This window comes from Mustela lutreola, chromosome 4 (assembly GCF_030435805.1).
Source record: "Mustela lutreola isolate mMusLut2 chromosome 4, mMusLut2.pri, whole genome shotgun sequence".
Lineage (NCBI taxonomy): Eukaryota > Metazoa > Chordata > Mammalia > Carnivora > Mustelidae > Mustela > Mustela lutreola.
The window spans coordinates 176,100,012-176,123,821 of NC_081293.1; the positions used below are offsets into that span (position 1 = coordinate 176,100,012).

The following is a 23,810-nucleotide window of genomic DNA, read 5'->3' on the forward strand; positions in this document are numbered from 1 at the left end:
TATGCCCCACAAATAGGCGAAACCATATGATAATTGACTCTCTCTGCTTGGCTTATTTCACTCAGCATAATCTCTTCCAGTCCTGTCCATGTTGATAAAAAAGTTGGGTATTCATCCTTTCTGATGGAGGCATAATACTCCATAGTGTATATGAACCACATCTCCCTTATCCATTTGTCCATTCAAGGGTATCTTGGTTTTATCAACCTTTTGATGGACTAACCATCCAGTTCTTTTACACAGCCTTTCACAATCTCCTTTGATCTGGTGGGCTCTCTCTCTCTTCTCTGATCCATCAGGGCACATTACACCTCCATAACAGGTCCCAGATTATACCATTGTTTTTTACATATTTTATCTTATTCCTGCCTTTTCCTCCTCCTCTTGCCTGGTTTTGTAAAGTCTGACACTAAGCTTTGGTTACTTTTATTTACTACAGGTAATAGCAGAGAGCGTTTTCTGCATTATGTGCTCAATCTTTCCTGATTTATAAAGTTGACTAAATATCATGAGAGACACTGTGGAATCACAATTGTTGATATGTTCAGAAGCTCAAACCAATCCTCGAGAAGTTTTCCAGAGATGTATTACAGGGATCTGTAAGAAGACAATGGTGCCTTGTTTTCATTCCCAAATCCCTAGAGGCAGGCATCCTACACAACCACTGGAACTTAAACTGAGGGGAATCAAAGAATTCAAAAGGAGAGGGTTAGTTTTTTTGTTGGAAGCTTATGGAATATCAGTTTAAAAGTAGTATTTGAATATTCAAGTGTTCTAATCAAGATACATATTTTATTATCCTACTACTGTACTTTCATTCTCTTAAAGAAATTAAGTCACACAGACTTAACCAAGTTTGTTTTTTAAAAGGACAAAAGCTAGAATTCAGAGTTCTTCAAAGGTCAATGTTCAGAGGAAATTAGATGACAAGTGCATGGTGTTTTTGTCCTTGATTCTGCTTATAATTCATAATTACTATGGAGCTCTACATGCTAGTTCAGAGATAAATAATAATAACTCTGCTGTCTATTTATTCATATTTTATAAATATTTGGAAGGAATTTTTACATCTGTATCTGAATATTAAAAATACAATTTTGTCTGAACATACAATATAGTTTTATATGAATCATGCATATAAAATAGTACTATTAGGAAAGCTGTTTCTGTAACATGGTGATTACCTCCTTAAAGGAAAATAGAATTTTAAAACAATAAGGCTGTTTTTAAATTGTGCGTAGAACCAGTAATTGTGTATTTAAGGCAATTAAGATATTTATTGAATCTTGGTTAAAAGTAGATTCACAATGACATTAAAGAATAAAGCATAATTTATTTGGTGCTACTTTGTGAATGCTTCTTAACTACAAATCATCTCACGACACCATATACAATATACTTTCAATCACAACTCAAAATAACCTACAAAATCACATGGCTATAATCAATATACACTGATTATATTTTTAAAAGAAAAAAAGTTAGCAATTAATTAAGTTAAGGTGCAGTAACTTTTTTCAAATAAAATATTAGCACCATACCAGATAAAATGACCTAAAACTATTGGCCTCCTCATATTTCTTAAATAACTAAATATAAACATTTTTTTCAAAGCACAAATATTAATTTGCAGAATCAGTTCTACAGTAGTTAATATTTCTCTCTTTTGATGCATTTTTTTCCCCAGGAGGGAAAAATACAAAGTAAAAACTTTCACAGGATATGAAAATCAAATAAATCTAACCGAACAAAACGTTGTCCTTCAGCAATGAGTTCCAACAGAAGCAAAAGTGGACATTTCCCTGCGTATGGTACTAAAAGGTGAGAGTTCAAGTTCTGTGGTATATTCGTTGTCATTGTCATCACTGGTTACTGTTGAAGACTTCTGAATGCACTCTTCACAGCAACAGCAACAGCATTCCATAAAGGCCCGACTGAAGGGTTTGCAAAGACAGAAAAGGAGGACAGGGGTGACACAGGACTTAAAGAACAAAAGGAACTGGCTGATGATATAGAGCAAGTCCATTGTCTGCTGAGAAACCCCTGTGGCCATGTAGGCAGTAACAATGTTGCAGATATTTTCAGGAATAATGCAAAATCCATATAAAATGGTCAGAGCCACTACTGTACAGTTCATCTGGCTTTCCAGCTGAATCTGTCGTTTATTCCCTCGGGTACAGGCTTTCTCTGCTTTGCGGATCTTCCTTGCAGTCACCAAAGAGCAGGTGATGGTGAAAAGTGTGGGCAAACAGAAGTAGCAGCCAAAGTACCACCAGAGTCTTGCACTATCATAGGTAAGGGCTAGAACGTAGATGGTGTCTGGTAAATCTGCAGAGACCTTGATAACACAGCGTTCTGCCGGAGCTCGGCCACTAAACCCCAAATCCTCCTTGCTCAGCTGGCGGAGAACAACTTCTGGAAGCGCTAACAGTAGGGCACCAACCCATATAACAGCAAGCTTGGCTGTTGTCGAAGAACAGTTCTCGATCATTTCATAGTACATCTGCACGTTGGTGGCTGCCCGGAACCGGTCTATACACAGAGCACATAAGGTGAAGGTAGTGACTCCAAGGGAAGCAACCTGTGGGAGGAACACGGAACACATTTATTCTGGGTGATCTCTGAAAGATCATAACATGAGGCAGTAAAGACAGATCAGCAAAACAGAAAAAAAAAAAAAAAGTACAATTTCCTGGAATGAAGCATCGGTAATTGGGTTGGTGACTCTAGCTGAATTATTATGAAGATAAAAATAGGAGGGAGGGAAAAAAAGAAATGTAGTGGTCCAAGGGTCACGGAGTCAAAAAATTTTACAGTTGGGAGGACCCATAAGAATCAGCTAGTCCAATACCATTTTATTTTATTTTTATTTTATTTTATTTTATTTTTTAAGATTTTATTTATTTATTTGACAGAGATCACACGTAGGCAGAGAGGCAGGCAGAGAGAGAGGAAGGGAAGCAGGCTTCCCACTGAACAGAGAGCCCGATGTGGGACTCGATCCCAGGACCCTGGGATCATGACCTGAGCTGAAGGCAGAGGCTTTAACCCACTGAGCCACCCAGATGCCCCCCCCCCATTTTATTTTAGAAAAGAGCACAGACACTCCAATAATTTCAGTCACCACGAAAATGCCTGCCACCAGAAGGTCCAGATAAGGAGTAAGGACAGTTGAGTGTATCCCATTTTCATTACTGAAAAGGCTGGTCATGTCTTCCAGTGTGTGGGTCAATAGCATGCCCCCCACACAGGAAACCTTCAAAACCTTATTATTTCCAACAAATCAGATGAGTAAAGATCTCCAATTTCTCCTAAATGCAAAATAAAATGTTTTGGTATTATTTTCAAATGCATGCACTTATGGAAAGCAAAAAAAAGAAATTCTCCAGGAGTCAAAATCAATGAAAAAACAAATGCCAAACAGGTCCTGGACCCCCCCCCCCCCCCATGTTGCATGCTTGCCCTAGGGACATCTGCCAACCCTGATGAGAGTTTCAAGTTGGTTTTAGTTAGTTAGATGATGGGGCAGGTGCCCAAGTACACATAGGTAGGAAAATAAATCTAGAGCCAGTGTACATGAGGATTTAGTCAAAGATTCCTTTATGAATTGGGAACTTCCTGAATAGTGACATCTTCATGGGTATAAAGAGAAAAAATAGAGGGACATAGTAGAGAAACTTGTCTGCATTATATGATTTGGATCTAGGTGAACTGGAGATAAAAAAAGAAGAGCAAATTCTAACCAGGAGGCCAAATTTACACTGGCCTAAGGCCAAAATTCACACCATCTATGTGGCTAAAAAAATAAAATAAAATAAAATAAATTATAATTTTAAATTGTCCAGGCACCTGGTAGAAGAAAACACAAAACCTCTCTGGAAGAATGCACTTTAAAACCAGGTCTCAGAAATCCACAGACAAAATTTGAGGGAGCATGGATTCACAATTAAAAATCACAATATGCAAGAGACAATCCATCACTATGAACTTATGTTGCCAAAAGAAGCAAGTTACAGGATCAGGCAGGCATAAAATAAGTACATTTATCATGAAGTAAATACACTAATCAAATTTAAGGTTATATGAGATACCTAAAGAATGTCAAAAGATAGGAGATATAAAAAATAACCATGAAAATATGCAAAAAGGAGTCAGATACAAGGTCTAGATGTACCAGCCATAGGAAAATTTCAGATCAGGAAACTCTTTGATGCTGACCACATAGAGCACTGTATCCAAACTCTTATATGCATATGGCCCAGACAGCTAAATAAATCAACAACTAAAAGTTAAGAGCCAAAAATATGTACATATTTTTTCACAGAGAATATAATTGCATATTCCTAATGTAAATATACTATCATTCAGTAGCCCATAAAATATTTACAAACATTCTACATACGCTCTAATGGATACACAGACATGTATTCAACACAAACATACATTTAATGTTATGGCCTCTGGCCCAAGCGCTCTGCTAGATATTGGGGATACAGAACAAGAAACAATTATTTCCCTCAAGGAGGTCATAGTCAACCAAAAGGGGGAAGGTAGTTCTCAAAGTCACAAGATAAACACAGTAATCATCTGGAAGCATCAAATTTACTCAGCTATTTACAGGAAATTGAAGTAATTTAATGTTTAATAAATGTAGTCATTATATATCTAAATAAAGACAATGAGGGTAGACTGTAAAATGTTCATGAGGTTTAAGATGAAACAGGAGACTAAAACTGTAGATGGAAAGGATGTTTTGGGGTGTACCCTAGGCTCTTGGGTATGTGCATCTACTCTCCTCTGTCTGCTAGTGGGAATGTTTAAGAAGCACAGCTACAGGTCATGCCTTGGCAAAGGGGCAAGGAAACATATATATAATGCTCTTGTCTTGTTTTTTAGGACTCAAAGGGATCATGCTGAAAAAAGGAAAACCATTTGTCATAACAATTTTGACACTCAACACATTAGTTGTTTATCTCCTACACTCAAGCTGTCACTCTTCCCAGAATGATGGCAACTTGCCTCACGAATTCTATGAGAGTTCCAATGTCAAATGTTCTCCCCTTTTTTACACGCTAAACATTAGTCAGTGTCTACGGGTTCCACCACAGAAAATAAGAACATTGCACCCATGCCCTGACTATACTCATAACTCTTAGTGGAGACGGTCTGAAAATGAGATATAATGAGGGCTTAAGTGAATGAAAAGCAAAACTGAAGAAGAAGCATGACTCACAATCTAGATCAGGGCAGATCAAGACAACATGGTTGAGCTTATAACCATGATTCTTGTACAAAATCTTGAGGAAAGTTTCCCATAAATACCAGTGTAAGAAATATCCATCCAGTATGACTGCCATAAAAAGTCACCTCTCCATACATCTCTTTATTTTTTTAAGATTTTTATTTATTTATTTGACAGAGAGAGACAGCATGAGTGAGGAGGAGCGGCAGAGGGAGAAGGAGAAGCAGACTCCGCACTGAGCAGGGAGCCCTATAGAGGGCTCAATCCCAGGACCCTGGAATCATGACCTGAACTGAAGGCAGACGCTTACCTGACTGAACCTCCCAAGCAACCTCCATACGACTTTTTCAAATTAGCTTTGAAATTAATGAATTGTTCACCTTGATAGAAATTTATTTTGCCTCTATGCCAGAGATTCAAAATAATTCTAAAATTGAGGTCCACACTATGCAGCTGTCTTAAGATCAGATTATTACTTTCTTAATGTCAGTAATTGCCACACTTTGCATGGAAATCTGAGGACTGGCTGTTTTCTAAAGGTCTGCATCAAAAGTATTATTTAGAAATTGCAGTATTTTATGTTTTTGAAACTTCACATTTATATACTTTTCAAATATTTTGATTCATTCCTCTATAAAAATGTAAAACAAAACCAAAAAATCCTCAAACTATCAAATGTACACAAATCCTCAGCAAGGTTTTCTGTGCCATCTTCACTAACGCAAATCTTCATGCACATTTCTCTGTCAACCACATATCCAGAGTCAGTCCACAAATAACAAAGCTATAGAGCTTTATGCTGTGCATTCGCTCTTAAAATTATGAATAGCATTTTTACTGAAACAATAGCTTGGTAAGACAAAAATACCAGCGAGTCTGATGAGAGACAATCTCTTAGAGGCTTGGTACATCCATTTCTTGGTAGTTTTCGATCATTATTTACAAAGAACACGCAACACTCAAGAGATAGCATTTTCTTCCTGATTATGCTCCTTATTTTTAAACACAGAGTTTTAAAATCTGGACCAGGGGCATCCAGGTGGTTCAGTTGGTTAAGTGTCTACCTTTGGCTCAGGTCATGATCCTGGGGTCCTAGGATCTAGCCCACATTGGGCTCTCTGCTAAGGGGGGGATTCTGCTTCTCTCTCTGCCCCTCCTCCTGCTCTCTTTCTCTCAAATAAATAATAATCATAAATAAAATAAAATCTTAGAAAAAAAAATCTGGACCAATTATCATAAGAGCTAGCATTTATACACCTAACTCCCAGTCTGTTACAAAGCATTTCAAGAGAAGGAATAACCAATGAATGTGGGTGGACATGTATTAAGACGCGTGTGTTACATTGCCTCTCCTTAGATATTTATAAACTGTGCTGCATATCCACTTTCAATTAGAAGATGTTTGCTGCTTCAAAAAGCAAAAAATGTTTTCTAGGTTCAATATATATTTCATTGCACATGACAACAAAAGCCAGGGCAAATTTTAAGCAACATTTACAGGTGCTCCAACTTTCACTTAGGAATTCTACCCTGTACTTTATATGAAGAGGCTTAGTTCTTCAGCCATATTCCCAAAAGCTTTTGGACTGAGCGCCAAATGTGTTTGAAAGAACATGTTTGATCTGTCGTCCTCTTGACGCATCATCGATTGAGGGAAGCTTCCCAGGTTTCATACACACATTGCAGGAGGCTCCTGGACCCAGCTTCCTGCTGTCAAATCATACATCTCTCTGGTGGTGTTCTCCTCAGCGAGGAACCGGCTGATGCAGGAAGGTCACAAGAGCTAGGGCCTCTGAGGAAAAATGCTGCCCCCAATGCAGATAACGCTTACTACATTGTTGCCAACAGCAACCGCAGCCCAAAGGCCAGTCCTAGATATCTCCTCCCTCCTGCTGCCACCGCCTGCAGTGCTATTACTTCAGATAGTTTTCTGCAAATTCACTTCTGCACATGAGTTTATGATGTGAAAGAGCAAGAAAGGTACAAAGCTCCTGCTCAGTACTTTCCCAAATTATTTATAGAAGGCTTTAAACCTTTATAAAGAATCAACCTCAGAAATTAATTGATAAAACTCATCTGGATCTTGGGTATGGGCTAATTTCTGCTTTTTCTGACATAAAATCTACCCATGCAATTAAAATTGCTCAATGTTGGGGTAACATGAGAAGCTTTCAATCACAATTTTTAACTCTGTTTACTTACAGCTCATTGGAAATTCTACCCAGATGAATGGGGCAATTATATGCAATTATAAAACTATGTCATAAATGCTGGATCTTCTGCATTTAATGACCATATCTAATTGCTAAAATTCAATGTCACGAAGAAATTTGCTCTTGGGAGTAAATCTAGTAAGGGGTAGTTTTTTGGAAGCAACATCCGGAGACGTGGAATGAGTAAGATGCAGTCTCCTATTAATTAAACTGCAGTGGGAGAAGTAATTAACGTCCACAAAAACAGAACTATAAACACTTCTCTAACAGACAAGACTATTAATTTTGAGAATCAAGATCAAAGGAAAGCTGGAAGCAGAACTTCTTAACTATTTGGGGAAGAGAGATATAGAGCATTTTGAGGGTGTTGGCATCAAAATACACAAGCCAAGAGAATAAAAATAAACAACTCTAAAATCCTTCTTTAATACCCCAATGTCCTGCGTATCTCTGTATCCCAGAGGAACAATGCTGCGGCGCCTTCAGCGCCGACCCAGTCAACATCCAGAGCGGTGAGGCTGCTGGCCGCTGCAGCCACCTGTAGCATGGTGTCCAGGCATGGGACAGACACAGAGTCCCGACCTGAGTACTCAGATGGGAAAGCAGCAGCTGCGGTGCCAAAGTATTCTTCCCACTGTCCAAATTCTACTTCAATACAAAATCAGGCCATGAGAAAACCTGGGCCACCATATTCACTTTGTACTACATTAAATTCCTGTTCACTCAAAATGATAGGAGGAAAGCACACACTGAACGCTTTATGAAAAACCGTAAGTAAGGATCTTGGCAGGAAGACCCTGAGCTATGTTTTAGTTGTTGCTCCATTTCTCAGAAGCTTACTGAAGACAGATAAACAAGAAATTTTTTTTTTAAGCTTTATATTTTTTTGTTTTTTAGAGAGAGACGGAAAGAGAGAGAAAGATAGAGATAGTGGGAGAGGGGCAGAGGGAAAGGGAGAGGGACAGTCTCAAGCAGGCTCCATGCCCCTCGTGGAGCCCAGGGCAGGGCTGGATCTCATGACCCTGAGATCACGACCTGAGCCAAAATCAAGAGTTGGACGCTTAGCTGACTGAGCCCCCTAGGTGCCCCATAAGAAACCACTTTCAATAAGAGCAAGCTATGAAGGTACAACTCTTACCAAACAAATAGTATCTTTTGCTAAATTTTTGATATAAATCAGTGGTAACAATGATGGGGGGAAAAAGACCAATGTACTTCCAAGCAAAATTTCTTTCATATGAAATTGAGTCAACATGCTTCAATACAGCGATGGGACTAGAATACACTTTATAAAATAGGGAAATTTCTAACCAAAGTCATGACAACTATACTACAGCTTAACTTATATTTTACCTCAAAAAAGATGTTTAAGCACATCTATTTCTGTGCTGTCCTTTGTATACAAGTAACTCACAAAACAAGGGCATTATTGTTAAGAAAACCCATTCATTTGGACCATGAATGATAATCTATTGTAAGTCTGTGGTTCCAGGCCTAACAATCAGTCAGGGAAAAAAGCAGGAGGAGCACAGGGTAGAGTTTCCTTTGAAACTCAAAATGGCTTGAGTTTGCATGCCTTTGGCTTCCTCTTGCATTTTCCATGATCCTTATCCTTGCAGCTCTGCAGGGCAACTTCTCCAGCAAAGACACTTCTTTGATCACCAGTGGGGAGAGCGTGTTTATCAGAGCCTCTGCTGTGAATATGATGGTCTCTATCAAAAGGTCTTCATTTCAGAATGCATGCAAGTCATGATACTAGGGTAGGAATACACTTCCATTAGTGTTTCCAAACCCAAACAGAGCAAGTAGAAGAGATCTGCCTCACCCCTTACAAACATGCATGGATGTTTAAAATGAAATAAAGCTATTTAGAGCTACTCTTCCACAGTCAAAGAGAAGGCTTCTTCCCTTTTTCAAAATTAGATTTAATATGACACACCCACATATCATATATATCCATTTATTTCAATGATGCCCAACATATTTTATCTAAACTTGACACTCAATGTCATGGAAAAACAAAATATTTGAAGGCATCAGCTGTCCTTATAGTCTCATTCTCCACCTTCCACCCTCTTGCTTAAGCTTGGTAACATGCTCTTCCTTATTTTAAAAACAAGTGAGACTATTTAAAAGCTAACATACCATCTCCAAACTTGTACTGATTTTATAAATCTTTCTTTACTTTTTTTTTTTTTAAAGATTTTATTTATTTATTTGTCAGAGAGAGAGAGCGAGCGAGAGCGAGCACAGGCAGACAGAGTGGAAGGCAGAGTCAGAGGGAGAAACAGGCTCCCTGCGGAGCAAGGAGCCTGATGTGGGACTCGATCCCAGGACGCTAGGATCATGACCTGAGCTGAAGGCAGCGGCTTAACCAACTGAGCCACCCAGGCGTCCCTCTTTCTTTACTTTTATAGTCCCACCTTGACATAAAGTTTCCTACCAATTGTGACATCTGAACTGCAGCACAATATATTTCTTTTGGAGAAAAAAAAATTACAACTTGTCTAAAACATTATAATTTGGTTGTAAATATGTCAATGCTCATTAGTATAAAAAGTACCAATGAAGCAAGATTAACATCATTTGACCTAAGAGGGAAGCATTCTATTGAAATCAACAGATCTTAAGGAATCTATTTATTCTCAATAACAATATTTATCCCACGCCCATTGTCCTTGGTATTACTGTGATGTTTCTAATCAATCTTAAAGTGACCTGCAATTTCTGCTATTCACCTAGAGGTTCTGAGAGTTTCCAAAGAAGAGTGATAAATTTTCACCAGTTTTCCTTTGTTCTTAATGACTTTAGTCTGCACAACAGTAAACCTAAACTAAAAGCACATTCTTCATCCATCTGTGGTTGGGTAATTATGATTTGAATGACACCAAGAAATAATATTTTAAGACAAAATTTCTCTGCTCTTAATCAAAATTCCACCCTTCGTAGTCTATTAAGGAAGTAATAATAAAATTAATTCTTATTCTTAATTATTCTTATTATGAAAAATAAAATTCTTCCTTCAACCCTCCTATAAAAGGCACGTATCTCTAAATCTCAAAGCTTTGCTGTGAGTTAACAGAGGCTTTTCTCAAAAAGGAGAGATTTGAACCCAGGCGAAGACAATGAAGGAGGAGAAAAGGCGCTGGAGGTGGGGGGTGCTGAACAGAAACTAAAAAATGGCCTGGAAGACAGTCATGGACCTAATGAAAATGACTCATTCCAGTCCTGGATCAAATCACTGACCTTGGCCTCGTTAATGCTATACCCACTCAAGCGTGCTGACACATAACATTAAAAACTATCATAAATTCACAAACCAAAAGTATTCTGTCTCAGGAACAAGCCTGGCAGTGTGATTATATCCTGTGTTTTATAGAAGTTTTATGGAAAGTATGTATACCTACTTTTCAAATAGACCTATATCTGAGATTGCAGCAACCCCATTCTCCATTCTACCTTGAAATTTTAGATGAGATCATCTCCTCTGGCACGAAGAATATCATTCTAATTAGGATACTTAAGAGTTAGTCTTAGCAACAAGGTTGAGTTAATTACTGGACTTAGGCAGGTCAATTCTTGGGAAGTAAGAGGACCAGAGAGCCCCCAGAGGGAGGGAGCAGGAGTGCAACACCAGAGACAAATCTCACCAGAGAGCAACCTGCCCCTCACTTTCTGCACATAGTCCACACCCCAGACACAGATCCCTGGGCTTCCAATGTGACATTGTTAAATCTAGTAAAGAGCTAGTAAAGGTGGAAACATTCTGTCAAGATCCATGTAGTGTAAGGGTAAAAGGCAAGGTAGATAGACCTTCACCTACTCAGCCTGGAAATCATAAACCCAGATCTATTTTGCTTTCCCAGACATACTTGCATCCTTTTTGCTGTTGAAGGATGCTTTGTTGATATAACCAGATACCTTGGCAGTTCTTGGGAACTCAGGATAAGTCCTCACTCAGATTTTGTGCTTGAAATATTAATCCAATTTTGAGAAAGTCCATTGTTTATGCTTCCCTTTCTATAACAGGGTTAAGATATCCATAATAGGATTTAACCTATCTCCCATTTCAGCCTTTCTTCCTAGGTTCTCTAAGATCAAATTAATTTTTTTAAAGATCTTATTTATTTATTTGAGAGAGAAAGAGAGAGAGCGAGAGCGAGAGAGCATGTGTGCAAAAGCAGGGGGAGGGGCAGACGGAGAGGGAGAAGCTGGCTTCCCACTTATTAGAGAGCCCAATGGGGGACTCAATCCCAGGACTCAAGGCAAAGGCAGACACCTGACTGACTGAGTTACCCAGGCACCCCTCTAAGGTCAAATTAAATAACAGGTACATTTTTGAGATTTTCAGAAGAATAGGACTCAAATGTACTATTATAACACTGTTAGATGAACCATTCATTTAAGTAATATTTTAAAATTTGACTTATGTAATTCTTTATGGCTAATAAGGACTAATAATTCCAAAGTAGAGACGGTCATCATAGGCATTGTATTCTAAATAATAATTCAGAATTTTGTGTTCCAAATGAAATTTCTAGGGCTATCCCATCTGCCAATTTATCTTGCCAATGATTTTTTTTAAGATTTTATTTATTTATTTGACAGAGAGAGATCACAAGTAGGCAGAGAGGCAGGCAGAGAGAGAGAGGAGGAATCAGGCTCCCTGCTGAGCAGAGAGCTCCATGCGGGACTCGATCCCAGGACCCTGAGATCATGACCTGAGCTGAAGGCAGCGGCTTAACCCACTGAGCCACCGAGGCGCCCTTGCCAATGATTTTTATGGGCTTCCTATCCCACAAAAGATTGAGAAAACAAGAAAGCAAGAATCAAATGATTTTTATATTTTTATCTTTTCACCATGGATCTAGGCTGAATAGAATTTATAAAGACTAATAATATGAATATGATAGAAAAAGAATTACGAGTGAGCACCATTTTCTCTTGAGGTAAGTACAGTTCCCTTGAAGTGGGCACAGTTTTCCCTAATAAGTACAACTGTGAGCTGACTCATTCCAGGACCCACTCCTGACCTTCCATAACACCTTGTTTTAACCTCTAGTACAGTACTTACTACCCTGTAGAACATTACTTGACTTCTCCATAACTTTAAAAGCAGTAATGCATCTATGTTACTCATCTCTGGAAACTTTCCCTCCTTCACTCCCACTCCTCCTACACCCATCCCTACCTATGATCATATCCAACAGAGTAGAAAAGCTCAATAAATGTTTGATGAATAAATGGATAGTAAATAAACGAATGAACAATGGCATACATGGAAAAGGATTATAGAAAATAATGAATTATTCAAACTATTCTTTAACCAGTTATTGGGTGCTGGGGTTTTGCATATAATCCTTCCAAGCTGAATGCCAGCAAGTATCTTTAGAGGGGAAGTAAAAAAAAAAAAAATCCATTTCTGTGTGTACTTCACTGACAAGATTTAGAAAAGAATGACATTCTCAGTATAGTCACTAGTTAAGGAAATTATTTAAATTTTACATTTGAATATCATCAAACTTCTCTCTCTTATACAGAACCCAAATTCAGGAAACTTCACCATATACTGTTCAATAAATGGGATTATAAATAAGAACTCATTCTATAACTTTTTAAATCTTTTCTGCAAAAGTCATCGGCTAAATATTTTTGCTTGCATCGGAATGTAGGAAATGATTATAAAGGGATTAACAGTAAGTCACAAAATATTTGTTGAACCCCATTCGCATACATCGAGTTTATTTTCCCTGAGAATATTATTAGTGACTTTCAAATTGCTCATAAAACTGTAAGTTTCCACTTAAAAGTCCATCAGAATATGTAATGGCTAACCCACAACTCAAGTGAATTTACCATCTGTCATGATAAATGTGCTATTACTTGAGTGTAGGGGTTCTAGGGAACTCTGTGTGGCATCACATACCTGGATGGTAAAACATCTTCAGCTTCCAGAACCCTTCCTTTCTTACCTGTCAGTTCTAACTACAATCTAAGGCAATGAAAGAGCCATCTGTTTCACTCAGTTTAAAACCAGTATTTCTAATGCCATTGGAGAATCTGGCTCTTTTCTTCTCAAAACATCGTAGATCTTTCCCAAATGATCCGTGGTCCAGAAGCCCTGGTGAGATGCATTCCCTTTATCCATCCTCTACTCTGATGCAGGAATCTTGTATCCCAGTAAAATAAAAGTACAGTTAGGGGCCCCCCAGGTGGCTCAGTTGATTAAGAATAGGACTCTTGTTTTTGGCTCGGGTCATGATCTCTGGGTTGTGAGATTGAGCCCCACCTCGGGCTCTGTGCTGGGTGTGGAGCCTGCTTAAGATTCTCTCCCTCTCCTTCCCCCCCCCCTCCCTCATTCAAAACTTCCAATTAATGTCCAAATAGAAATAAATATTTAGTGGTGGATCTGAATCAGATGATACACTGACTGACTGGCTTTCATCAAGTAATGAGCAAAGATGTGTTCCAGTTGCCACATTTAGTGCCTGAATCATTTGGCTTTAATCATTTGTAAGATTCTTAAAGGAATGGTGTGATAGGGAACTCCTATGCAAGTCTCCTATTGCAGTCCACACCCAGACCTCCATATATATCCATCTCTTTCCCTCCCTCTCCCTTACCCCTCTCTTTTCACATATAACTATCACTTTGTGTATAGTTCTGTTTGTTTTTTGTTTCTTGTTTTCTTTCTGGTGACTATTTGATAAGCCAGTTGAAAATGATGTGTCTGTTAGGATGGCCACCATCCACTCAGATTCTCTTCTCTCCTATCCCCTTTTCCTTCCATTCCATCTTCCCTTGATCCTTAAAGGACTTACCACTAGGCTACAAAGGCATCAGAATTCTAGAATAGAAAGAGAGAAGTTATCAATTACAACATTTCCCAGTATGTTTCCATTCATAGCAACATTAAATATGATAAAACTACTTTCTAGCAACAGACCCTGGAAGCTGGCTACTCTCCCCAAGCCTTATGCCAACAAATTGAAATAAAATAAGAGTAATGAATGTAAATTGCAAAGACATGTAATTTCTGCTGAAGAAATGCCTCCTATTTTTCTACACAAACCCAACTCTGCCCAAAATGCCACTATCTCCTTAAGATTATGCTAATACTCAAGCTGTGTGGGGGAAAAAAAAAGGAACTATGGTAGAAGAAGAAAAGAAGGCAGAAGGGAAGACAGGAGAGAAAATTGAGAACATATCTGAAGATTAATAAAATTAACTGTGGTGCAGTTACTATGGAAAACAGAATGGAGATTACTAAAAAAAAATTTAAAGGGGTGCCTACATGGCTCAATTGGTTAAGCATCTGCTTTCTGCAACAGGTCATAATCCCAGGGTCCTGGAATTGACCCCCACATTGGACTGCCTGCTCAGTGGAGAGCCTGCTTCTCCTTTTCCTGCTGTTGCTCCCCCTGCTTGTGCTCTCTCTCTCTCTCTGTCAAATAAATAAATAAAATCGTAAAGCAAATTAAAAATAGAATTATCATATGATCTAGCAATTTCACTTTTGGATATTTATCTGAAGAACATGAAAACACTAACTTGAAAAGATATGCAACTCTATGTTCATTGCAGCATGATTTGCAATAGTCAAGATATGGAAACAACTTAAGTGTCCACTGATGGATGGACAAATGGGTGAAAAAAATGTAGTATATGTACATATGTATGTGTACATATACAGGCACACACACATATATACATGCACTGGAATTTTATTCAGCCATTAAAAAGAATGAAATCTTGCCTTTGTAATAACATAGACAGACCTCAAGACAAAATTTTGCTAAATGAAATAAATCAGATGCAGAAAGACAAATACCATATGCTCTCACTTATATGTGGAATAAAAAAAAAAATGACACACACAACAAAAACCTAAAACAAAAAAACTAAGCTTATAGATACAGAGAAGAGATTGGTATTGATAGAGGCTGGCAGTTCTTGAAGAGTATCAAGATACCAGCTTCAAGTTATAAAATAGGTCATGGGGATGTAATGTACAACATGGTGACTATCGTTGATAATACTGTATTACATATCTGGAAGTTGTTACAAAAGAAAGTAGATTTTAAAAGTTTTCATCAGGATGCCTGGGTGGCTCAGTGGGTTAAAGCCTCTGCCCTCAGCTCAGGTCATGGTCCCAGGGTCCTGGGATCAAGTCCCACATTGGGCTCTCTGCTCTGTGGGGAGCCTGCTTCTTCCTCTCTCTCTGCCTACCTCTCTGCCTACTTGTGATCTTGCTCTCAAATAAATAAATAAAATCTTAAAAAAATAAAAGAAATAAAAAAATAAAACTTTTCGTCATAAGAAAAAATAATGTTGTAACTATGTAAGTTGACGGATACTAACTAGAGTTATTGTAGTGATCATTTCACAATTATACAAATATCAAATCATACTATGTCATACACCTAAAACTAATATAAAGTTATGTCAATTATACCTTAATAAAAAATAAAAATTAATTGTGAATAAAAGTTTAAAATAACTAAGAAGTATTAAAAATAAAAACTGGAAAAGATGAAACAGATTACTATCAGAAAGGTAAATCATACATTATACATCAGTAATAAGATGTGTGGTTATAAAAAAAAAGCCAACAAATAAATATAAGTAAAAAGTGAAGAGAAGGTAAAATCTAGATCATAAGAGGAGATAAAATGTCAAATAATTTTCAGAAGTCTTTGGTAAAGAAGAAAAAGATTGGGGGGGGGAGATTTTTGAGAAAGTTTTTATTTGCAGTTTCTTTTACCAGTCTAAAACATTTTGTGATTTAAGAATATAAAAATATAACCTACATAGCTTAATTTCATCACTAAAATAATCACCTTTGACACATTAAAAAGTGCAATTGGCTCAGATGATTGCAGTTTTTAAAAATTTAGTGAGTTACCAACTCTGGAACTTACTGTTGATTTATGAGAAGTAAGATGAAACTTAAGAATATAAAAAGTTATAAGTTTCATCATATAGCAAATGATGATAACTGGGCTTATTTCTTCTCTACCCATTGGATATAAAAATCTTTTTTAAAAGATGGCAAGGAGCAGACATAAAAAGAGAACACTCATTGGACATTCTTGCCACATAGATGTTTATCTAATAAGCAAACTTGAGTTGAGGGTCTGGCTGCCACTGACCAGGTGTAAGTGTTTAGGATGATCATTTCTCTTCTCTGGTCCTCATGTTTCATCTTTAAGATCAGGAGGTTGGATCAGAGTGCCATCTGGTTCTAATTTAACCTGAGAATTCAAAAGCCACTGGGGTATAGCCCACGGCTCCTGACCCAGATTGCCCCCCCACAAATTCCTTCGGGTATAAAATGTTGACCCCCCCCCCAAGTGGTAGGACTCTTGGTGGCCGGTGGCTCTCAGGTGCATCCCTCTCTAGGAATTGCCCTTCAGAGACATCCACCCAGATCAAGGTTATGGCCTCTTCCTGGAAGCAACTTCGATCCATGACTGATCCCTCAGGAGACATAAAGGCTGTCTTGCCTCAGTTCAGGACATGCGACAAGGCTCTCCAGCCAGGGAGCTCCTATGGTGTCAGTGGAGGACTCTGGCATCTAGATCACAGTTCGACTTCTCCCTCTGCCCAGTCCTGCCTCCTTCATTCCCTACTAGGTGTTGAAGATGAGCACATGTCCCAGTAAAGTTCCTGCAAACCAAACGTCCACATTTGCGTCTGTTCTTTGGGGAACAGGATATGGAACAGTCACTAAATCTCTCTTCTGTGAAAATAACGTGCCTCCTAGAGGCAGAAATGTTTGACTTTGAAATTTGGATTGTATTTCCTGTTCTCATCATCAGGAATTACAGAACTGATACTACTATCCAATAATTATTTCCACAAAACATACTAATGCATTACAAAATTATTTCAGAAGAAGAGGACAGAAATGTAGAAACACTACATCTTAAGATTTTCATTCATTACTTTAACAGTAAAAATGCATATTACAGTCTAATTTTTAAAGAAAAAATTAGTATTTTTTTTTTCTAACCTTTGCTTCTCTGAGCAAAATAAAGTGTAGTACTAATAACTAAAATAAAAATCAGGGCTATAAGGAAGGGGGGAAACGCAGAGGGAAAAATAACAATAGTTGTTTTAATAATAAGAAAGGTAAAAAAAAATCTTAAGGAGCAGAGAATTAAATTTAAAAATGAAATAAAAATGAAAACATACATTTTAAAAAATCCTCAGAGTTAGAGAGAAAGAAAATTAAAAGACATACATGATAAATACCATCACTCAAAACACTTAAGTCTTATAAACTAACCAAAGTTTTTATATTCTTTTCAGAATTTGGATGGATTCCTTTCTTTCAAAGTCTTTTTTTTTTTTTAAGAAATGGGTAATCTTTTTTTTTCCTTTCCCCAGGCTTTTTTGTTTTTGTTTTTTCCTCTTTACATTGTTTTTTCCTCAACTGTATAAAGGCTTCATCATGCCCAGTACATTTTGGACAAGACACTACACTTCTCTGTTACTGGGGGTAACTCTCCTGTTCACCCTGTAGTTTACTTTTATCTCATTCTTGCATTTGTCAATTTCTTCTGCATTATTCCAGCAAACAATAAAGAAATCTTAAACCTTGACCTTGAAAAGGCAATTGATAGACATTTCTCCTACATAAATTCAGCTACCTCCCCTGCAATTCAAAAACAAATTGTCTACCCAATAAATTAGATATTTCAGAGCTACTTGGAGCCTGGCAACAAGAGAAACCCTAGGTCTTGGTAAAGTAGCAACAGCTGATTTAGTCAGCATGGAATGATTCTGCATCTGATCCCTGCCAGGATAACAGAGGGTCTTATTTACTGTCTCTTCCCTTGATTCTTCTAAGTAGGTACTGTTTTCTGTTTACTTATCCCCTAGCTTTAGGCCCTGGAACAATGTTGAACATAGTGTCACTGGCTCTGGTGCCAGACAGGATCAGGGGCTCTGGAATATTTACAGTTTCCCTTCTTCTGCTTCCATAAATGAAATGGGCAGTCTGAATGGAGGAAATCAAGGGCCAGCTGGCTACAAACACAACTGGCAACAAAGCACTTGGGATCCTTCCAAGAGCTGGTGTTTAAAGAGAGGCCATTTAAAGAGCAAATTCCAACTACCATAATAACGGTTCAGGACACTAGCTGTAAGATGAAACAATAAATTTTACTCAGCAATATTTCTGTTTCCAAAGTTTAGAACCTATTATATGCTCCCTTCTTTTTAAGAAAATTTTCTAGTCTTAGTCAATCCTTAAAAGACCAATCCATTACATCTTAACAAATGACAAATATATATTATATACTTTGAGAATGTATATATATGAATTCTGTGCCACAATGGCCAAAGTGTTATTTTTGCTTAAGCTCATTCCTATAAAATCAATAAAACTGTTAAGAAATTGAGAAGCAAAAGGAGAGAAATAAGAAATGACACAAGAATTTAGATGGAATGGCATGGCTGACAGCCAAAGAACACTTAAACTAATTTGGGAGGTTATTAATATATCATGAAGCCAATTGACAAAGGCAGATTTCCTTTGTTAAATAAAAAAATATTTCCATTCTGGTATTTAAGAAAGATTCAATAATCTTCATGGGGAAAAAGCATGTTGGAGTACTACTCAATAAACAATACATGGTTTTTTGTTGTTGTTGCTGAGTCCTGGTAATGACAACCATAGACTGGCTATTTATTAACCCTAGAATCTCTGATAGGTGCCAAATCAGAAATATGTATGAATGCCATATTCAGCGAGAGAAATTTAAAATGTAAATAATTCTATACATGATGAGACCATAATCATTTCACAATCCAGGAGCAGATGAGTTTGAAGGTGAGCCAACCAAGCTGCCTCTCTTTTTCAAAGATTGAGAAGAGAAATGGAGTAGGGACCCAGAAAAAAAAGTAAAGGGGTTCATCAGCTAGGTATGTGCGAGGCATAGCTGTTCTGATGCTATAAATCCCAGAAACGGGTAAAGCCAGTAGATTGAGACCCTCTGGAGGGCATTACCTCGATATAGGGCACAATCTTGCAAGAGAAGTCCTCCAGTAGCCACTTCTTGGTCAGCTCGTGAAAGATGACGAGCGGAAGACAGAAGAAGATGATGAGAAAGTCCCAGAAGGCCAGGTTGGCCAGGAGGGAATTGGAGATGCTCCGCATGTAGTAGTTGTGACACACGATGCACATCACCGCCAGGTTGCCAATGATGCCAGTCCCGAAGATCACCACAGACAAACACATGACTGCATAGGCTCCGTATGACTCCTGGGTCAGCGGGTAGAAGGGGTTCTTGAGTCGCATGCGCCGGTTGGTGCTGTTCCCCCGGCGAGAACCCCCGCGTTCGTGGACCTCTTCCCCTGAGGACCCATTCTGGGCCAGAGCCCTGCCAGGGGGTGCGATCGTCCGCCCTTCGTGCCCCGACGGTCCATTGACCATCTTGGGTGGGGTGTCGTGGTGGGAACCCTGGAGTTTCCCGCCTCTCCTTGGCCAGTAATAAAGGTCGCTGGCTCCGGGTTCTGTCCTCACACTCTGCTCTTGACTGTGCCCAGAAATTGCAGCGCCTCTGGGACCCTTCTCTTCCCCCTCTGAGGTCTGAAGGAAGAGTTGGAGAGCCGGAGGGTTCCCTCTCCCCAAAGTTCCAGGGGGCTCCTGACCCCAGGCACCTCTCCACCTCCAGGCTGCAGACGACCTGGCTGGAGGTCCCGAGGGTTCCGAGGCCCACGCCTCAGCCCCTCTTCCCGCACCTGGGTCACCGCTCCGGGAGGCCCTTAGGTTCCACAAGGGCGCCGCCCGCACCGCTGCCGCCTTCTCCTCCTCCCTGGGCGCACGGGTTAGCAGAAGGTCTTCTGCAGAATTTCCCAGTCCCCACGCGTCCCTGCTGCGACGCTGGCTCAGTGCAGGTGAACAGTTTTCCCCCGGGCAAGTTTCGTTCCTGGGCGATGGAGCGGACGGGAGGGCAGGCGAGGCAGAAACCTTGAGGAGTATCAGAAGCAGCAGCCGCAAGGTGCGGACAAGAGGCGCGCCCGGGGCCCGCATGGCTCGGTGAGGGCGCCACCCTGCAGCCGCGGTTCCTGGTTAGGACCGACACCTGCTGCCTAAGTTGCTGCTGAGAGTTAGACTCATGTCACAACTCACCCCCGCCCCTGCAGCGAGGGACGGGAGCTTACGGGGAGGCTGGGGGATGGGTCTTGGGTCACAAGCCCTCCCCCTCTACAAGCCTTCCTCTTTTGGCTTTCCGTGCATTTCTCGGCCAAATCCAACCCGAGCGCTGCGTATCCCCAAGGTTCAGAGAGGGAATCGCTGCTCCCGGTGGCTGACCTTGAAAAGTTGCAACAACACCTGATTGTTGATTAATGTTGCGACTGGGAGAAGCCCGGACCAAGCCCCACGTTCCTCCCTGCCTTTGGGTGGTTGCCTTCTTGGTAACAGTTGCTCTGCCTATTTACATCCTTCCCATAGCGCTTTATCCAGTTGGTAACAGTTGCTCTGCCTTTTTACACCCTTTCAATACCGCTTTATCCAGTTGCAAGCCGAGGTCGCTAAAGGGAGAGAAAAACAAGTTGCCCTTCTTCAGATGACTGGCAGCCACAATCCCGCTCCCTGCTCGCTGGAAACAGGTAGCCAACGGCCGACGCCGCGCAGATGCGCCGCGGAAACTCTTGCCCCACCTAACCCCAGAGACTTGAGAGGGTACCGCTGCCGAGGAGAAGCGGGATTCCAAACCCGCGGCCACTGTCAAAGTTGCTTCTCCTCCTGCTCAAAGTTGACCAGGGGGCGGCGCGGGCTGCAGGGCGGCGCGTCCTCGCAGACAAGGGAATCGGTGGTGGTGGGGGTGGGGAGGGCGGGCGCTGCTCCTCGGTGGACGGTGCCGGCGGCCGAAGGAGCTGGTTGCGGCGACAGCAGGAGCAACCCGGGCGGAGAGTGTGGTGCCTGGAACCGCCGCGGGCGAGGCGGTGCATGGCCGGAAAGGGGGAGGTGGCCCGGCCTCTCCCCGCCGCTCCAGTCGCTGCGCGCGCGGGCGAGACCCAGCGCTCGGCTCCTTGCTTCCTCCCCCTCCTCTGCCTCCTCCGAGAGAGGCTGGTTTGTGGGGAGACTGGATTCCCTGGTGGTTTACGACTCACTAAACCCACACACGTTTCATTCAAGCCCTTTGTAGCGGCTTGCACTCGTAGGAGCTCGAAGCCGAGAGGGAACAGGGGCGGAGGCGCGGAGCTAGAGATGGGCGGGACCCGTTAATTCCCTAGATGTCGGAACCAGCTTGACAGGTCCCGGAGACCCGTGCTCTCGCGTCCAATCCGCCGCGGCGGGTGCGCATGCCCAGGCCTCGGCCCCGAGGGAGTAGTAAGGTGAACCGCTCACCTCCTTGTATTCCCAAGAGCTGAGACGCGAGAGAAAGGAAGCTCAGAGGTTTCAACCGTGGAGAAAGAGCAGTTCCGACAGTGGGACGCTGAGCGAAAATGTTCAGGATGCACCATTCCCTTTAACACTGAGTTAGGAGGAATGCGAACAAGGGTTACTTAGAACGCTCGGAGTACAAAGGAAGTAGTTTTGTTTTGTTTGATGAACTAGTGGGAAATGACAGGTGGGCGGAAATTAACTTGAAACAACTGCCAGTAGGGCTGACCATGCTTTTCAACCTTTACAATAAACCCTCCACCTCTGCCACAGTTGTTCAGGGTATAGTTAATAAGACAGACAAATATAATACAAACTAGATAAACCGATTCAAAGAGAAAGTGATACAAGAGGAAATAAATGCAGTTTGAAGTGAAAAAAGGCAACATCTAGAAAAACAGGAAAAAATACAATGAAAAATACGATGCCAGTTGTGGCGAGTATATAGACTAATGGCTCTCCAAAAGATGTCCACATCCTAATTCCTAATACCTGTGAAGATTTTAGCCTTATTTGGCAAAAGGGACTTTGCAGATGTGATTCAGTTAAAGATCTTGAGATGGGAAGAGTATCATGAATTATCATTCAGGTGGGTCCACTGAAATCACAAGGGTCCTTACAAGAAGGAGGTAGGAGGGTCAGAGAGACCTGGGGCAGTGAGCCAAGTAATGCTGGCAATCTCTGGGAACTGGAAAAGTCCCTGACTGCTAATTTTAGACTTCTGACCTCCAGAACTATAAAATAATGAATTTGTGTTAAGCCACTAAGTTTGTAATAATTTGTTGCAGCATCAATAATAAACTAATATACCAATTAATCTGAAAATGTAGACAGCAGCAACAATTTTTTTTTGGTATGTTACATTGAAAATTATATATATATATATATATATATATATATATATATATATATATATATATATATATAGTGGCTTTTTTTTCCCCAGCATAACAGTATTCATTGTTTTTGCACCACACCCAGTGCGCCATGCAATCTGTGCCCTCTCTAATACCCACCACCTGGTTCCCCCAACCTCCCACCCCCCGCCCCTTCAAACCCCTCAGATTGTTTTTCAGAGTCCATAGCCTCTCATGGTTCACCTTCCCTTCCAATTTCCCCCAACTCCCTTCTCCTAACTCCCCTTGTCCTCCATGCTATTTGTTATGCTCTACAAATAAGTGAAACGATATGATAATTGACTCTCTCTGCTTGACTTATTTCACTCAGCATAATCTCTTCCAGTCCTGTCCATGTTGCTACAAAAGTTGGGTATTCATCCTTTCTGATGGAGGCATAATACTCCCTAGTGTATATGGACCACATACATCTTCCTTATCCATTCATCCGTTGAAGAGCATCTTGGTTCTTTCCACAATTTGGCGACTGTGGCCATTGAGCAGCAACAATTTTATTGAAAAAATATTAACTACCAAAAATAGCTCAAGAAGAATTTTTTAGTAACCTAAAGATAACCGTAACATTAAAGAAATCAAGTCATTCATTCATCATGTTCTACCTATCCAAAAGCACTACACATTATCAAATCCTAAGGAGTAATTATACTTTATATGAAATGTTTCATAACTGCCCAATTAATTTTATGAAGTCGTAATAACCTTAATATCAAAATTAGATGATGACAGAAAAAAGAAAAAAAGGGCTAATAGCACTCATTTATACATTAACTAATTCATTGACATACAATAATTAATTATCTCAAGTGCCTTAGTCCATGAAACAAATATTCTGCTCATGTTATACAGAAGAACAGTGAACAAATGAAAGGTCTGCTCCCTCTGAATTTATATTCTCTTGGGGGAGACAGATAATAAACAAGTACATATACAATATGTCAGGTGATGATTACTATGGAGAGAAGAATGGAGAGTACGGAAATAGAGGAATGGATGGGGAAAATATGTTCTTTTTAAGGATAGCCAGTGAAAACCTTTCT

General features: G+C 40.1%; 1 protein-coding gene across 1 annotated transcript; it reads right to left on the minus strand.

Moving 5' to 3' along the window:
• Positions 1 to 1,313: 1,313 nt before the first annotated feature.
• Positions 1,314 to 21,217, minus strand: GPR37 (G protein-coupled receptor 37). Its single transcript, XM_059171746.1, has 2 exons — positions 19,472 to 21,217; positions 1,314 to 2,581 (listed from the first exon to the last, which is right to left on the minus strand). The coding sequence occupies exons 1-2, from the start codon at positions 20,495 to 20,497 to the stop codon at positions 1,763 to 1,765; spliced, it is 1,845 nt and encodes a 614-aa protein (XP_059027729.1). The 5' UTR covers positions 20,498 to 21,217; the 3' UTR covers positions 1,314 to 1,762.
• Between the last annotated feature and the right edge of the window lie 2,593 nt (positions 21,218 to 23,810).